Genomic DNA, 13,932 nt, shown 5'->3' with positions numbered 1-13,932 from the left:
CATAATGCAAGAGGAATGAGGTAGAGTCCTCTCCAGGGCATCGATTTGGTAGTGGAACTAAATCGGTTCTAGATGAAAGGTTGCTGTTGACGGACCCTAAAAAGCTTAAAAGCAAGTTACAAAAGGATAAAACTAAACCCATGTGACTCGATGGGCTGCCAGAACAGAGTCCAACACTGTATAAAGGAATTCAGCAAAACCCAGGACCCAACAACGTAATATACACAAAGTCCTCATCCATACGGAAGTAACAAGATACGCAAAGGAGCAAGAACATGTGAACTAAAACCAAGAGAAAACTCAATCAATAGGAAGAGACACTGAAAATGAGATGATGGAATGAGCAGAGAACATCAATAGAACTACTATAAACAGGTTCTGTATATTCAGAAGATAGAGGAAAACAGGAACTTAGGAGAAAAAAAGAAAACATATTTTAAAAAAAACCTTGTAGACATGAAAAAAAGTATTTGAAGTGCAAACTACACAGTATGGGGTTAACAACCCAAAACAGTGCAGAAGAAAAGATTAGTGAACCTGAAAATATAGCAATAGGCTAAGAAAATGAAGCACAGAAACATGAACAGAGCATCAGAGACCCACAAAATAATATCCAAGGATCCAACATTCATTATTTGGAGGCTGAGAAAAAAAGGAGAGCGAAGACAGAAAAAATAAGAGAACGGCTGATCCAAATTTGACAAGAATTATAAACTGACAAATCCAAGAATCTTGACAAATCACTAGCAGAATAATTATAAAGAAAAGCATACCAAGGCATATAATAATCAAACTACTAAAAAAACAGTGATAAAGAGAAAATCTTAAGAGGAATAATGATAAAAACGACAGCCTAATTCTCTTTAGAATCTATGCAATCAGAAGACAATGGGCAAATCATTAAAATATTTAAAGAAACACTGTTAATCTAGGAGTCTATATTCAACAAAAATATCTCCAAAAAATAAAGGCAAAATAAACTTTTTTAAAAAAGAAAAAAAGCCAAGGAATTCACCACACGCAGACACACACTAAATAACTCTTAAAGGAAGTTCTTCAGGCAGAAAATGGTATATCAGAGGGAAATCAGGATCCAAATCAAAGACATGTTTCTCCTGGGTCCTAAAAGTCAATTTCTAATTGGTTGAAATGGGCAATTGTGGCCTACATTGAAAATGTTATCATTGTTTTTAATACTTTTATTTGGAAAAACACTTTGTAGTTTTCACAACGATCAAGTTAATGAACTTTTAGAATATAACTCATTCTGAAGTTGATGCGTGTGCTCTAGTTTCCAAATAAAATACTTTATATTTACTATAAAAATGAGTTAACTTATAAAATACCACTCTAAATAAAAAGAAAGATGCTAACGTTTACTAGTTGTAATAAAAGTATTTCAGGTGTTTGAGAGGAATTTTAAAAAAGATCCAAGAAACGACTGGTCATTTTGGTGATGTTTCCATCACCCTCTGCTTTAAAGTTGGTATTGTGTCTTATCATTGGTTTTCTAAAGAGCTTAGTGGAATGTCCATCATCTACAGCTGACTCAGGATTACGGTCTGTTCTCTATCACTTTTTGAAATGATAACATTTTTTTCATACTTCATTTGTGTTCCCCAAATAATGGAATATTTAGTTTATTTAGTGGCAAATATTTTTAGCAGCTTTGAAAATGATTTAATCATTAGTAGGTGTTAAAAAGTTCATTTAAAACTTTACAATATATGTTTCACTTTATTTTATTGAGAAAAATTTGAGTTATAGAGGTATTTGCCAATTGGTGGAGTACTTGAAGTCTTGAGGCGTCTTTTCTATCCTCACTGCCTATTCTTTTATCATCTATATTTCCCAAATCTTCCTTCTCTCTTAGGCGGTAGCTTGTCATGGTTAAGAGACAGCAGTACCTACAACCAGATCTGGACCTGACTCATGCCTTGGCTGCCCGCTAGCGTTGTGACCTAAGTCATCCGCCTCCACAGCGTCATAAGGCTGAATGAGAGAATGCTTTCACTCAGCACAGTGCCAGGCATGCCAGAAGCACTCAAATGTAGCTGCTCTGTCTCCTTTCCTCCAACACTGCTGTGAAGCAATAAAGAATACATGATTCAGAGAAAGGTGCATACATTCACGATTCATTTGTGTTCTAAAAATCCTATCATGGATTTATTAACTTAGCCAGGTGTTTATGTTAAGCTGATTTTTTCAATGGAGAGCTACTCCTTTAAAGGCAGGCAGGCAGGTGTGGATCCTCTACCTTCCTAGATATGTGGGAATGTTCTAAGTAAAGCAAAATTAATTTTGGGCAAAATTAAAGGGATTATGCAGTTGCTTAAAAAAAAAAACTTGTGTAACTTCCCCCAATGCAATTAATCTATATATCTGGTAGCATTTCAGCTTTATTAACATATTGAAGGACAGACCGTGAGATTTCAAACTCTCAGGGGCTTGAGCAGCACCTGTTTGCTCCCCTGTTCTGTAAAGTACTTGTCATATTAGTTAGACTAAAGATAAGGAAAAGGTAAACAAAAAGTGTCTTTTAATTTCAATGTACATTAAATTCTGATGCTGATAAAAGCTTAAGGCACTTTGAGAAAGAATCTGCTCTACCTGAGAGATGCTACAATATAGTTCTATCCCCACACGTGGAAGAATATGTCCAAAGTAGGTGGAAAGGTCCATTACATTGTTTTTTAGCAATTTTGTGCTACAATGATTTCACATTTATTTAGGAGCAAATTTTTGCATGTTTGCCCTTCAGTTATTGTTGGTATATAAAAGTATCTCTTTCCATTTTAGGAAGCCACAAAAATATAAAGTCAAGAACAAATTAAATGCATGTCAAGCTGTATGTCTAAAGATCCTTTCTTGGTTTACCTGGTACTCAACAACTGCAACAATGAATACAAGACGTAACTCACTCAAAGAGGTGGTTAAGTTTATTTCAAACAGTTATATTAACCAAGTGCTAGTCCCTGGACGATCGAAAATCTGGGATTCAAAACCCTTTTTACACTCAGTCCTGTTAATTTCAGAATAGAAGATTTTATTATCCTACAATCCAAACTAACCCCAGATACACTCAAAACACTTGTCACAAATTTTATAGCAGCATTCTTTGAGGTTTCCATTACTGTAACCAACCTCAATCAGCCCATGATGATTTATGCACAAAGAAGATGGGTAGTGACCAAATTCTTTAAAATCAACATTTCCAGAATCCGTTAAAAAAATAATCAAGGAGGGAATGTTATTAATGGGGAAGGCTGTGCAAGTGTGGGGCAGGGGCATATGGGAAATCTCTGTACCTTACTTTCAATTTTGCAGTGAACCTAAAACTGCTCTAAAAAAATAGTCATAAAAAAGATACAGCATATTTATTCTTTTCTTGCCATCTGGTCCCATGAAACACTCCTAAGAGTTTCAATTTCCTACACTGACTTTTAAAAACTACTTTAAAACATTAATATAACACATTCAAAGGTCCAACAGCAGAAGATATATTTTTAGAAAGGACAAGGGAATAAAGCCTGAATATTGGTTTAAGCAGCTCTGCACAGTGACATTATTACCTAGATCCCCAAATCCTTTTATAGCTCAGAGAGGTGCCATAAAAAGATTCAGAAAATTATATTTACATTGGTAATAATGAAATTGATGTAAAATGCAACTACTGTATGTGGAACATAATAGTGATGAAACTCCATTAATTAAGCTTATTTCATTCTTAGTGTGATTCCAAGAGCGATAATTTTCATAATAAAGTCACAAAGGTACAGCAGTGTTAACAATGTCTTGTTTGGAATAGTTAATAAAGCACATCTAGGATGCCATCAAAATAACTAAATTATTCAAGACCCAGAAAACTTCACAACCACCCCTAAACAGAGAACTGGGGTATCACTAAAAACAGTGTATCAGTGGGTGATGGGCACAACACTCACCTTGACAGTGGAGCCACCATAAAGCCTCTGAGCCAGCAATCTTCCTGCCTGGATGGCGACGGGGGTGAGCTCCAGCTTCCCCTCCAGTATGTCGCCAATGGCATAGATGTAAGGTACGTTGGTCTGCTCTTCATCCGTGACAGGTATTTTTCCAGTTCTGCAAATTCATTCAGTGAAAATCACCATCAATTACCACTAATTAATTAAGTAGAACAAAATCCCCTGTCTCCCAAAGAAGCCCAAAATTGTGACTCTAGCTGAGGGTAACATTCTAATGTATTTCCAAAGGAAAAAAAAAAAAAAAAAGCTCAGAGGAACCAAAAGCTTAGAGACAATTCTGGCTATTTTGAAAAATCAGAATAAGAAAACTGTAAGAAACCCTAAAATGGGAGAACTGGAACACAGAGGTTAAGAATGAAGACTCTAACTTGTAATAACCAGGTCTGTTATTACCTCTACGATCTTAGGAGAGCTACCTAATGTCTCTAAGCCTCATTTTCCCACCTATACATGGGGTAATAATAAAAAGAAGACCATCATCTAACCTAAGGGGTTGTAAGGACTGAATGGAATGTGTATAAAACTTCTAGCACAATAGTGCCTGGCTCATACTTAAGCGCAGAATAAATGTTAGCTATTAATATTACACAAAATCTAAACCTTGGACCCAAGTGGGAACAGGCTAGCAAGTTACTAAGATGATGCAATATTCGATCTGCTACATCTTATTAGTTACCTCCTCAACTCCCCTCTCCACCCCAATGAAAATAAATAAAGCAAAAGTCCACACAATAAGATTAGGAAATCTCTTCTCCTGAATAAATGCTATTCCTGGAAGGGGGAAAAAACTCTGTATTTTCAGCTTCCAAGACAGCTAACCATTCATAACACTTGTTTTCACTTGGATGTAAGCAAGGTGATACTGGGAAATACACCATGCCACTCCCATAAGCAGATACCAGTGTCTCAGTTTTCTGGTATAGTGGTTCTGTCTAAAGGACTTTAACTTTTAAGACTTTTAAAAAAATCAAAGTTTTCAGGGCCAGCCCGATGGTATAGCGGTTAAGGTCGCGCATTCCACTTTGGCAGCCCGGGTTTCGCCAGTACGGATCCCAGGCGCAGACTACACACCACTTGTCAAGCCATGCTGTGGCAGGCGTCCCACATAAAATAAAGGAAGATGGGCATGGATGTTGGCTCAGGGCCAGTCTTCCTCAGCAAAAAGAGGAGGATTGGCAGCAGATGTTAGCTCAGGGCTAATCTTCCTCAAAAAAAAAAAAAAAAAAATCAAAGTTTTCATATTTGTAGCTGTCACTAAAAATGTAGTAACCACTTTGGTAATCCTAAATCTTGGTAATTTTAAACACAGTTCAAATCTAAATATTTAATGAAGCTCAAAGCACACACTTGTACACATATACATTGAAGAAACAAAAAAGCAAGCCAGTATATCTCTCATTTAGATTTTGAAAAGGAAAAACAAACAGGAAATACTGTGAAGGGTACTTAAAAAAGACTTTTCTAAGCTTAAAAAGGGAACTCTCCAACTATGGTAAAAATTACCTTTAAAAATCTGAAACTCCAGTATTAATCAATATTATAAATAACTGAAATAGTATTCAATAAGATATAATAAAGATTTTTTTCCCTACTTTTCATTTATCTTTACCCCCACAGTTTCTAAGCCAATTTTTCTTGTGCACGCATCTCTTCCTATTGCCAGCAGCACCTGAAAAATTAAATATATAGTGACCGTTAACAAGAAGACTTCCATGTGTTATTTAATCATCTTTCTCTGCTTGTTAAGGCAATTTGATTCATTTTCCAGATCTGGAAAGAAATATTTTATTAACAAAATAATGCAAGAGTTTAAACAAATTCAAATCTTTTAAATAAAATCCTTTCAACATGATATAGGAGAAGTCCTTATTCACTTCTTGTGAAGAAAAAAGGAGTTAATTCCTTAATAAATCTAGCCAAGTTGAGAGACAACGGCAGTATAGCCCTATGACTGAATTAAGTTATCTTTTAAAATGGGGTGGGTGGGGGAGAAAAAGGGAAAGAACACAGGACAGAGAATTCTAGCTCATTTAAAAATGCTAATGCCTTTTTATAGCCATTTGAAAAACAACCTTTTAAAAGTTACAATGCAAAAATTTGAAACTATCCCTGTACCCAAACAAACTATAATATCACAAACAAAAAGATATCTTAGAATGGGAATAGAACCAGGGGCTTTGGAAATAGCAAACAGCCATTGCAAGTACACAGCAAATACCCAACAAGCACATTATTTGCTTTCTAATGAAGTACTGACCCAGGTCCAGTCCTTACCGTGTTATACTCTCCTTCGATGGTTTCGTCACCTTTGGTGGACTGAGCTACCACTCTGAGTCGGCCTGGTGTCCCTGCTTCAATTTGCTCAACCTATAAAAGTGACAAAGTCTTACTCCACAATTAAGACATGTATCCAGTGAATAATTGTGTCTTCCCCTTCTATCTGGTTAACCCAAAGTTAAAACACAAAATCTGGCTTGAAAGTTCTTTTATGCCCCATCTTTCTCACCTTAACACCATTAGGATGGTATGTCATTCTTTTACTTATCCTCTTCTCTCACCACAATGTTAGCTAGAGGGACTTTCTTTTAAATAGCTCTCCAACAGAATAAAATTCAGAGAGAAAAGTGGGAAAGGAAAAAGCCAGAGAAAGCACCTTACAATCCCTAAAATTAAAACAACCACCTACTGCTTTTCCCAGGCTCCCATCTTATCACTCACCCAGAACCATTAATCCCCTGGAGAGCCACTGCTGCTCTCTCAAGATTGTCTTTCGACTAGATGTTCAGCTTTGTCAACAAAGAATAGACATGAGAGTAGGCCAATCATGATACAAATAGCAGCTAGAAAGCCCTAAAAATCATAGAGGGCAAGGAAGTATGTGTGTTTATCATAACTAGGGGTTATCTTCAGTTGTTAAGGCTACAGGGAGGAATGAGCAAGCCCAAGCACTTGTGCTATGGCAAAGGAGACTGAACATACTAACCCACTACACATTGATGTCAACGATAACCTACAGACTCTGTAACAATGACTTAGAAACCCTATCATATGCAGGCCTCTGCAAGTATGTAATTAATCTTTGATGTCTCTGAATGAGAGCCAAACCATGGGTTTCTATAAAATATTTACTGGAAGAAACCCATCAAGTCACCAGCAATTTCTACTCTGTCATTAAAATAAACCACTCTGTACGGGAAAACTCATTTTATGTTCAACATCAACAAATAGAGATTTCTTTCTCAAATTTCTTTCTTTTTTCATATACGTAAGCCCCTCTGAACATATCGGAAAAGTCTTTCCTGTTTAATTTAAATTAAAATGTTCTAATCCTTGGAGAAGAGTTGAATTGGTCCACAGCTTAGATTTGCTTAAAAATGATAAGGGTCTCATCCCACCTCTATTTCCTTCCTGGCTTACTCATTTTTGTGTTCCAGGCAGGCCTTTTCTGTATCTAGAACACTTCCTGCATTTAGAACAATTTTATTCCCCACGGCCTCTTTGCACATATTATGTTCTTTGTTCAATATGTGCTTTTTCCCTCCTCTCCATAGAAGGTTCCCTCCACTCAGTTACTTGATAATACAGCTAGCATTCTCTACCTGTCTGTGGGGATCCAAGACACTCTGGTAACCCAAGCAAAATGCGACGTGCCCAGACACAGGGTTATTTCACTAGGGATAGTCCACCGGGTTCTCAAAGGGTCCACGATTCCCAAAATGTTAAGATATTATAAACGAAGATGTTACTTTTCTATCAGTACAGCACATACATACAGGTGTTGTTTTCTAATCATAGTCCTAGTTCAAATATAGTATATGTATCTCTACTCCCCCAAAACCAGCTACCTAATTTATTTATTTATTTAAGGTAAATAAGGGGGGCCGGCCTGCTTGCCTACTGGTTAAGTTCAGTGTGCTCCAATTCAGCGGCCCAGGTTTGGTTCCCAGGCACAGACCTACACCTCTCACTAGCTATGACATACAAAATAGAAGAAGATTGGCCACAGATGTTAGCTCAGGGCCAATCTTCCTCAGCAAAAAATAATGAAATGATGATGGAACACTCCCATTTCCTTAAACACAGTAACTTCCAGGAAATTTGCTACGTAATCTTCACAACAAACTTATGAGAGAGATCTGTTTTAAACTTACTCTGTCGCAGGTACTATTCTAATAACTTTCTAACTAAGTATAAGCTAATTCGATCCTCAGGCCGGCCCCGTGGCCGAGTGGTTGGGTTGGTGCACTCCGCTTTGGCGGCCCAGGATTTCGCCGGTTCAGATCCTGGGTGCAGACATGGCACTACTGATCAGGCCATGCTGGGGCAGCGTCCCATGTGCCACAAATAGAAGGACCCACAACTAAACATATGCAACTATGTACCAGGGGGGCTTTGGAGGAAAAAAGGAAAAATAAAATCTTTTTTTTTTAAAAAAAAAAAAAAGCTAATTCAATCCTCATAAGAACTCTGAGATAGGTGCTATTTATCATCCTCACTTTACAGAAGAAACTGAGGCTCAGAGAAGTCCAGTCATTCTCCCAAAGTCATATAGCAAGAAATTGGCAGAACAGTATCTGAATTCAGGTCATTCTGATCCCAATAGTCATAACTCAAACCCATCAGCATTAAGAGATTCCTGATCCCACAATAACCCACTGAGCAATCAGAAAACATGATGGCTAAAATTCCTTCACTTTAGCAAAATAGTCCCCATCCTGATCTGCACTAAAGCCAACTATCAGTTTGAGATATGCAAAGTGATCAATCTTGTCACTCTTACGTTTCAAAACATTCATGACAGTGTTAACAAGTTCCAAATATGACGTGGCATATTATTCAGCCTTTTTTTCAAAAGAAGATTAAATGAAAAAAAAAAAGGTCAGCCTACATAACAAAATTAGATAATCATTTCTAGGGAAGCCAGAATAATACAGTACATCTGTGACTCTGCTGTATACCAAAGAGAAAGGTCTTATGCAGGGGGGAAAAAAAAAATCAGCCCAGTCTTGAACTCTCATTTAAATCACTGATACGTATGAAGAAACAAAGTATAACAGACCAAAGAAAATAAAATAAAGAAATGCATAACAGGAAACATTAAACAGAAGAGAATCAAAGGTAAGAAAGCTGAGAAGGGAAGGAAGAAACTATTAATCTACAAACAAGAACAAAGCTATTTTAGGCGGCAGGCAGGGAGAGGTTTGTGTATCACAGTTGAGGAATCCCAGCAGTCCTGACGGTTTACAATGCTGAAAGGATGCTTCCATCACCCACCCCAACTCTTCTCTTGCCTTTTAACTTGAGTATAAGATCAACAAACCTACAGGCAACCCCACTTACTTTTATTGGTACAAACTGTTTTATAAACTTGACACCGTGTTCTTCCATATGTTCACCAATTTTGTTGGCCATGTCCTGGTCAAATCCTCTAAGGAGAATGGACCGTACCATAACAGTGACATCTAAACCAATGCCAGCAAGAAATCCAGCACATTCCAAAGCTACATAGGAGGCTCCAACCACCAGGGTCTTACCCGGGCAATAAGGTAAGGAGAAAAGATCATCACTGAAAAGAAATGTAAACAATAAATAAATAAATAAGAAGAAATGAAAGAGAAAAATGTTCATATGTGAATAATGACCAAATCAAAGTAAATACTTTTACTTTGTTAAGAACAAGACACTTTTAAGATTAAAAACATTCAATTAGCTACATACATAATATCTGAGAAGTTTTATAAGGTCTTAGACATTCTCCCATTCTTGCTACTCAGTTGCTTTGGGAGTTGCTCAAGCTACCGTGGCTGAACACAGCAAACCATCTAACTTCTGACATCAGTCCAACTCATGGTCAAACAACGATTTTGTACTGTTCAGAGTAATTCTCCATGTATGTGTTTAAAATCACAGCTTTGCAAACCGAAACCCCTACCCTCATCCCACCACTCAGCTCTCCCCAAGGTGGAAAACCTGTGTTATTAATCCTCATCTGCAAAATCAACTATCAAGAGAGGAGAGAAGAGTGGGGAAAACACTTTCAACATACTGTTTGTGTAATATAAAAGCCAGCCATAAAGAATAAAACCTGACAAAATCTTCTAGTCAAGTGAGGAGTAGACAAGACATAAGAGAGATCATAAAAGCATTGTTGGGGAACGAATTTTTTTTAAATATGAGAAGGGAGCCTCATCAAGATAACAATGATGACAGTTGCCTTCTGAGCTGCCCCAGATGAGGCACAAAGGATAAAATCATATTATTAAAAAAAGAGCCTAAAAATGAGTCATTTATAACACAATTAGAAAATCCTGGGCCAAAAGCATCCAAGGGGACCAACAATCTGTCTTAATGATTTCATAATTTAAAACTCAACGTCACCAGTATTATCACTTTATGGGCAAAAATAAATCGCATAGCAAAACCCTGACTGACTCACTTATTTCAGAAGGTCCCTCTGCACTGACACTATGATCATTTGAACAGCAACAAGTAGGGACTAGGGTCTGATAAACTCAGACGGCCTGCCATCGTCTAATTCTTTTAGCATTCACATTGCAAGTGTTAAAGGGTAATAGATGACCCTAGTTTTGCAAAAAAAAAAAAAGTACATATGTATAAATCATTTATTTTACAAAATTGTTTGTGAATATCCATCTGGTTTTATACAGTATATATTTGTAATATATACTCACGTATATAAACTTCTAATATAAATATAAATATTATAAGCATATACATTAGCAGTGATATTAACTCTGGGTGATAAGATAACTAATGTTTATAGTTTTGACTTTTTTAAATGTTCTCTGGGGTAAACTAAATTTTTCCTTTCTCTTTCTCCCAATCCTCGGTCCCTTTGGGCAAAAATCTCTAAACTCCAGGAAACTGATTAAATGGTTTTGAAGAAAAAAGCAAACGCATAAATCCACAACGGGTTTTTCTTTCCTCCCTGCTACTTTTTCCTTACCTGCTGATGCAGTATTCTTTGTCACCAGGGATATCTAAATAACGTGGCCTTTCACCAGTGGCAATGAGAAATTTCTCTGCTGAATATATTTTTTCTTTGCCTTTGTTATTTGTTGTCTACAAAGGAACCAATATTATCAATTTTTAATAAGTTATTATCCTTTAGAACCATAAATTTTGTAATTAAAAAGGCCAGTCACCACACTGTCCAATTTGATCCTCGTGAAATTTGGTAATGCAGTAAGAGCGAGCTATTAAAGCTCTGCATAGCAAAGGGGCTTGCTGAAGGTCATAATGCTAGGAAGTGGCAGAGCCAAGACTCAAATTCGGGTCATCTGGCCCCAGATCCAGTACTCTTACCCTTTACCATACACACTGCAAGAGAAAGCCCCATAAGATGTGACTGCAAAGTCACCAAACTGGACAGCCTGCGCTATTACTTTTATTAGGACAATCACTTTCTCTTTTCTTCCCCCTCCCTCATGCAAAGCTTAAGAAAACAAAAAAACAAAGAAAAAAGGCCACTCAAGCTGTCACACAATTACCTTAATCCTATGGGGACCAATAAACTGCCCGTATGCGTTCTCATAGGTGACTTTCTTCTCCCGCAGAGCTACCCGGTAGCCCCAGTTCAGAGAGCCAATGTGATTCTGTACAGCTTCTGTCATTTTTTCCCAGTCATGTTTAACTGCACAAGAAAAGATGAAAAAATGTGTAGCTTTCCAACAGCCTGGCAAAGATCATTTCTCAGAAACCATTCACATAAAATACAAAGAGCAGAGCTTTTAGTCTAAAAGGGCAAGTCCTCCATTTCAAGCATATAATCAACCTTTTGATCTTCAAACATTCTTTCTCTTTTAGAAAACTATGATACAATTAAATAATGCAAGGCTTCCTGGCAATTCTTAAGACTAAAACAACTGCACACAAACTTTTTTCTTCTTTATCAAAAACAAATGGGAATTTTACTTTGCGTTGTACACACTGATTGCTGCGGTAATGGGGTGTAGTAAGGTCTAGGATTCTGTACTTGTAAGAGTCTCCAAGGGATTCTGATGCAGCCAGGCTTGGAGTTATTAAACTGGTAAACTAAGGCCCCACGAGCCAAATCCAGCCCATCATCTTTTTTTTTAAATAAAGTTTTATTGAAATATAGCTACTATCATTTATTTATATATTGTCTAGGGCCATTTTCAATGGCAGAGTTGGGTAGCTGTGACAGAGACCCCATGGCCTGAAAAGCCTAAAATATTATCTGGCCCTTTACAGAAAAAGTTTGCCAACTCCCCTAGTCTAGTCAAAGAATATTAAGAGTCTGTCTCTTGGCTCCCCAAACCCTCATCTCTCCAAAGAGAGTAGGATTTTTAAATTCTATCATAAAATTAATCCATTGAGTCAAGGCATAATATAATATCAAATTTCAATGGATAAAAACCAATCCTTTGTCATTCATTAATTACTACCTTACCAATGACTGGGAAAAAAAACAGGATATAGGTAAAATATACTCTGGTGGCAGGAAGAAGGTAGGTTCTGAGGAAGCTGTGGTTATAAGGGAAGAAGAGAATAGAATCAATATATACTGAAAGCCTCTATTGCAGAAATGAGCAGTCTGAGTCTTAGGTTCTGGGCTAAGTAGCTTGGCCACACAGGAAGTGGTGAAATTGAGTCTCTAAGAACCAATGGTCAGCCTCTGGAAGTAGGAATGACAGCATAAAAATTGGTTGCGGCCTCCTAGAGTACAGATTATAGATATTCGATTCAGAGAATCATAAAATGTTAAACTGGAGCAAATCTTGAGAGATCAGTTCAATTAGAAAACAAGTGACTGTGGAGGCCAAGTGGTTGTGATACCAAGAGGACTAGGGGCTGGGGCGTGGTGGATGCTGCAGGGAGCCTGGCAGCCTGTCTGTCTGGCCTCCATAACCACCACTATAAAAAGAAGAGGCAGGACTCACTGTTTCTCCACCAGGAATGGAATAGAATAGCAGAACTCACCCCCCATGTGCCAATCATCTAGTTGCAACAACTACCAACAGTTTATCAGTCTCATTTCACATACCTCTCTTTTTTTTACTATTTACTATTTTAAGCAAATTCTAGACATTTTATTGCCGGTGGTTGTGGTTGTCAAGTGACTCAGGGATGCCCAAGGGCCAGTGATGCTAAGTATCCCCCACCACAGTTCCTTTCAACTAGGAGCTGCCCAGCCCAATGTGCCAATAATGCCCCCACGGAGAAACAATGAACTGGATCAAAGAGAGGATTCAGTTCTGAAATTCTACAGTTGTAGAACTACTAAATGGATTATACTCTGCTAATCCTACAGGAGATACCATATTCTAAAAGACACAGTTGGGATTAAATAACAGCATCAACAACTTCAATTATTTCCATGATGGAAATTCAAATTCGATGAGTAGATCTAATCCAACTTAATTCCGTTAAAGCCTCCCTTTGTGGCTGTCAGATTTCCAAACTCGTCAACCCCGCTTTCCCTACCAAAGTCCCTTCGTCCTCTGGTAGAGCAGACAGCCACCTCCACTCCCAGTCTCTATTGTGATTACACTCGCTCAGGCAGGCGGAATTTAAAAGTTCCAGCCCACCAGTTTGGGATTCAGCATTCAAGGCACTCTAGCTGCTCCTAAGGTCCTGATCGTGCATTCCATTCTGAGAACTAAGTTTCTGTCTCATAAAATCCAAATTCCTATTTTATATGCTACTGGTGGGAACTGGATCCTTGTTGGACTGAGTGTGGTACCATGCCTGGAACCCCAGATCTCTAGGGCAGCCCTGCCTTCTGATAATGCCCCAAATCCACCAGCTCCCTGTAACCCCCAACCCCACCTGGACACTACATCCTCCTCAGTCCACCTGACAGCATAGCCCCAGCATTTCTCCTAGGCCTCCTGACCCTGCTGGCTTGGTCAACCAGTTGTAATCCAATGCTAAGCCTCTGGAA

General features: G+C 37.8%; 1 protein-coding gene across 6 annotated transcripts in view; it reads right to left on the bottom strand.

Annotated features, from left to right (window-relative positions):
* Positions 1-13,932, bottom strand: part of TXNRD1 (thioredoxin reductase 1) — a 147,016-nt gene that overhangs the window by 18,961 nt on the left and 114,123 nt on the right. For all 6 annotated transcript variants that reach the window (XM_070507179.1, XM_044746132.2, XM_014865803.3 and 3 more), the window contains 6 exons: positions 11,516-11,658; positions 10,972-11,087; positions 9,345-9,570; positions 6,279-6,371; positions 5,597-5,673; positions 3,945-4,101 (listed from right to left, as the gene is read on the bottom strand). In XM_070507179.1, coding sequence (XP_070363280.1) covers positions 3,945-4,101; positions 5,597-5,673; positions 6,279-6,371; positions 9,345-9,570; positions 10,972-11,087; positions 11,516-11,658 — 812 coding nt within the window. The remainder of the gene's footprint in view (positions 1-3,944; positions 4,102-5,596; positions 5,674-6,278; positions 6,372-9,344; positions 9,571-10,971; positions 11,088-11,515; positions 11,659-13,932) is intronic.

Source organism: Equus asinus, chromosome 4 (assembly GCF_041296235.1).
Source record: "Equus asinus isolate D_3611 breed Donkey chromosome 4, EquAss-T2T_v2, whole genome shotgun sequence".
Taxonomy (NCBI): Eukaryota; Metazoa; Chordata; class Mammalia; order Perissodactyla; family Equidae; genus Equus; species Equus asinus.
This window is presented reverse-complemented; position numbering and strand designations above follow the sequence as displayed.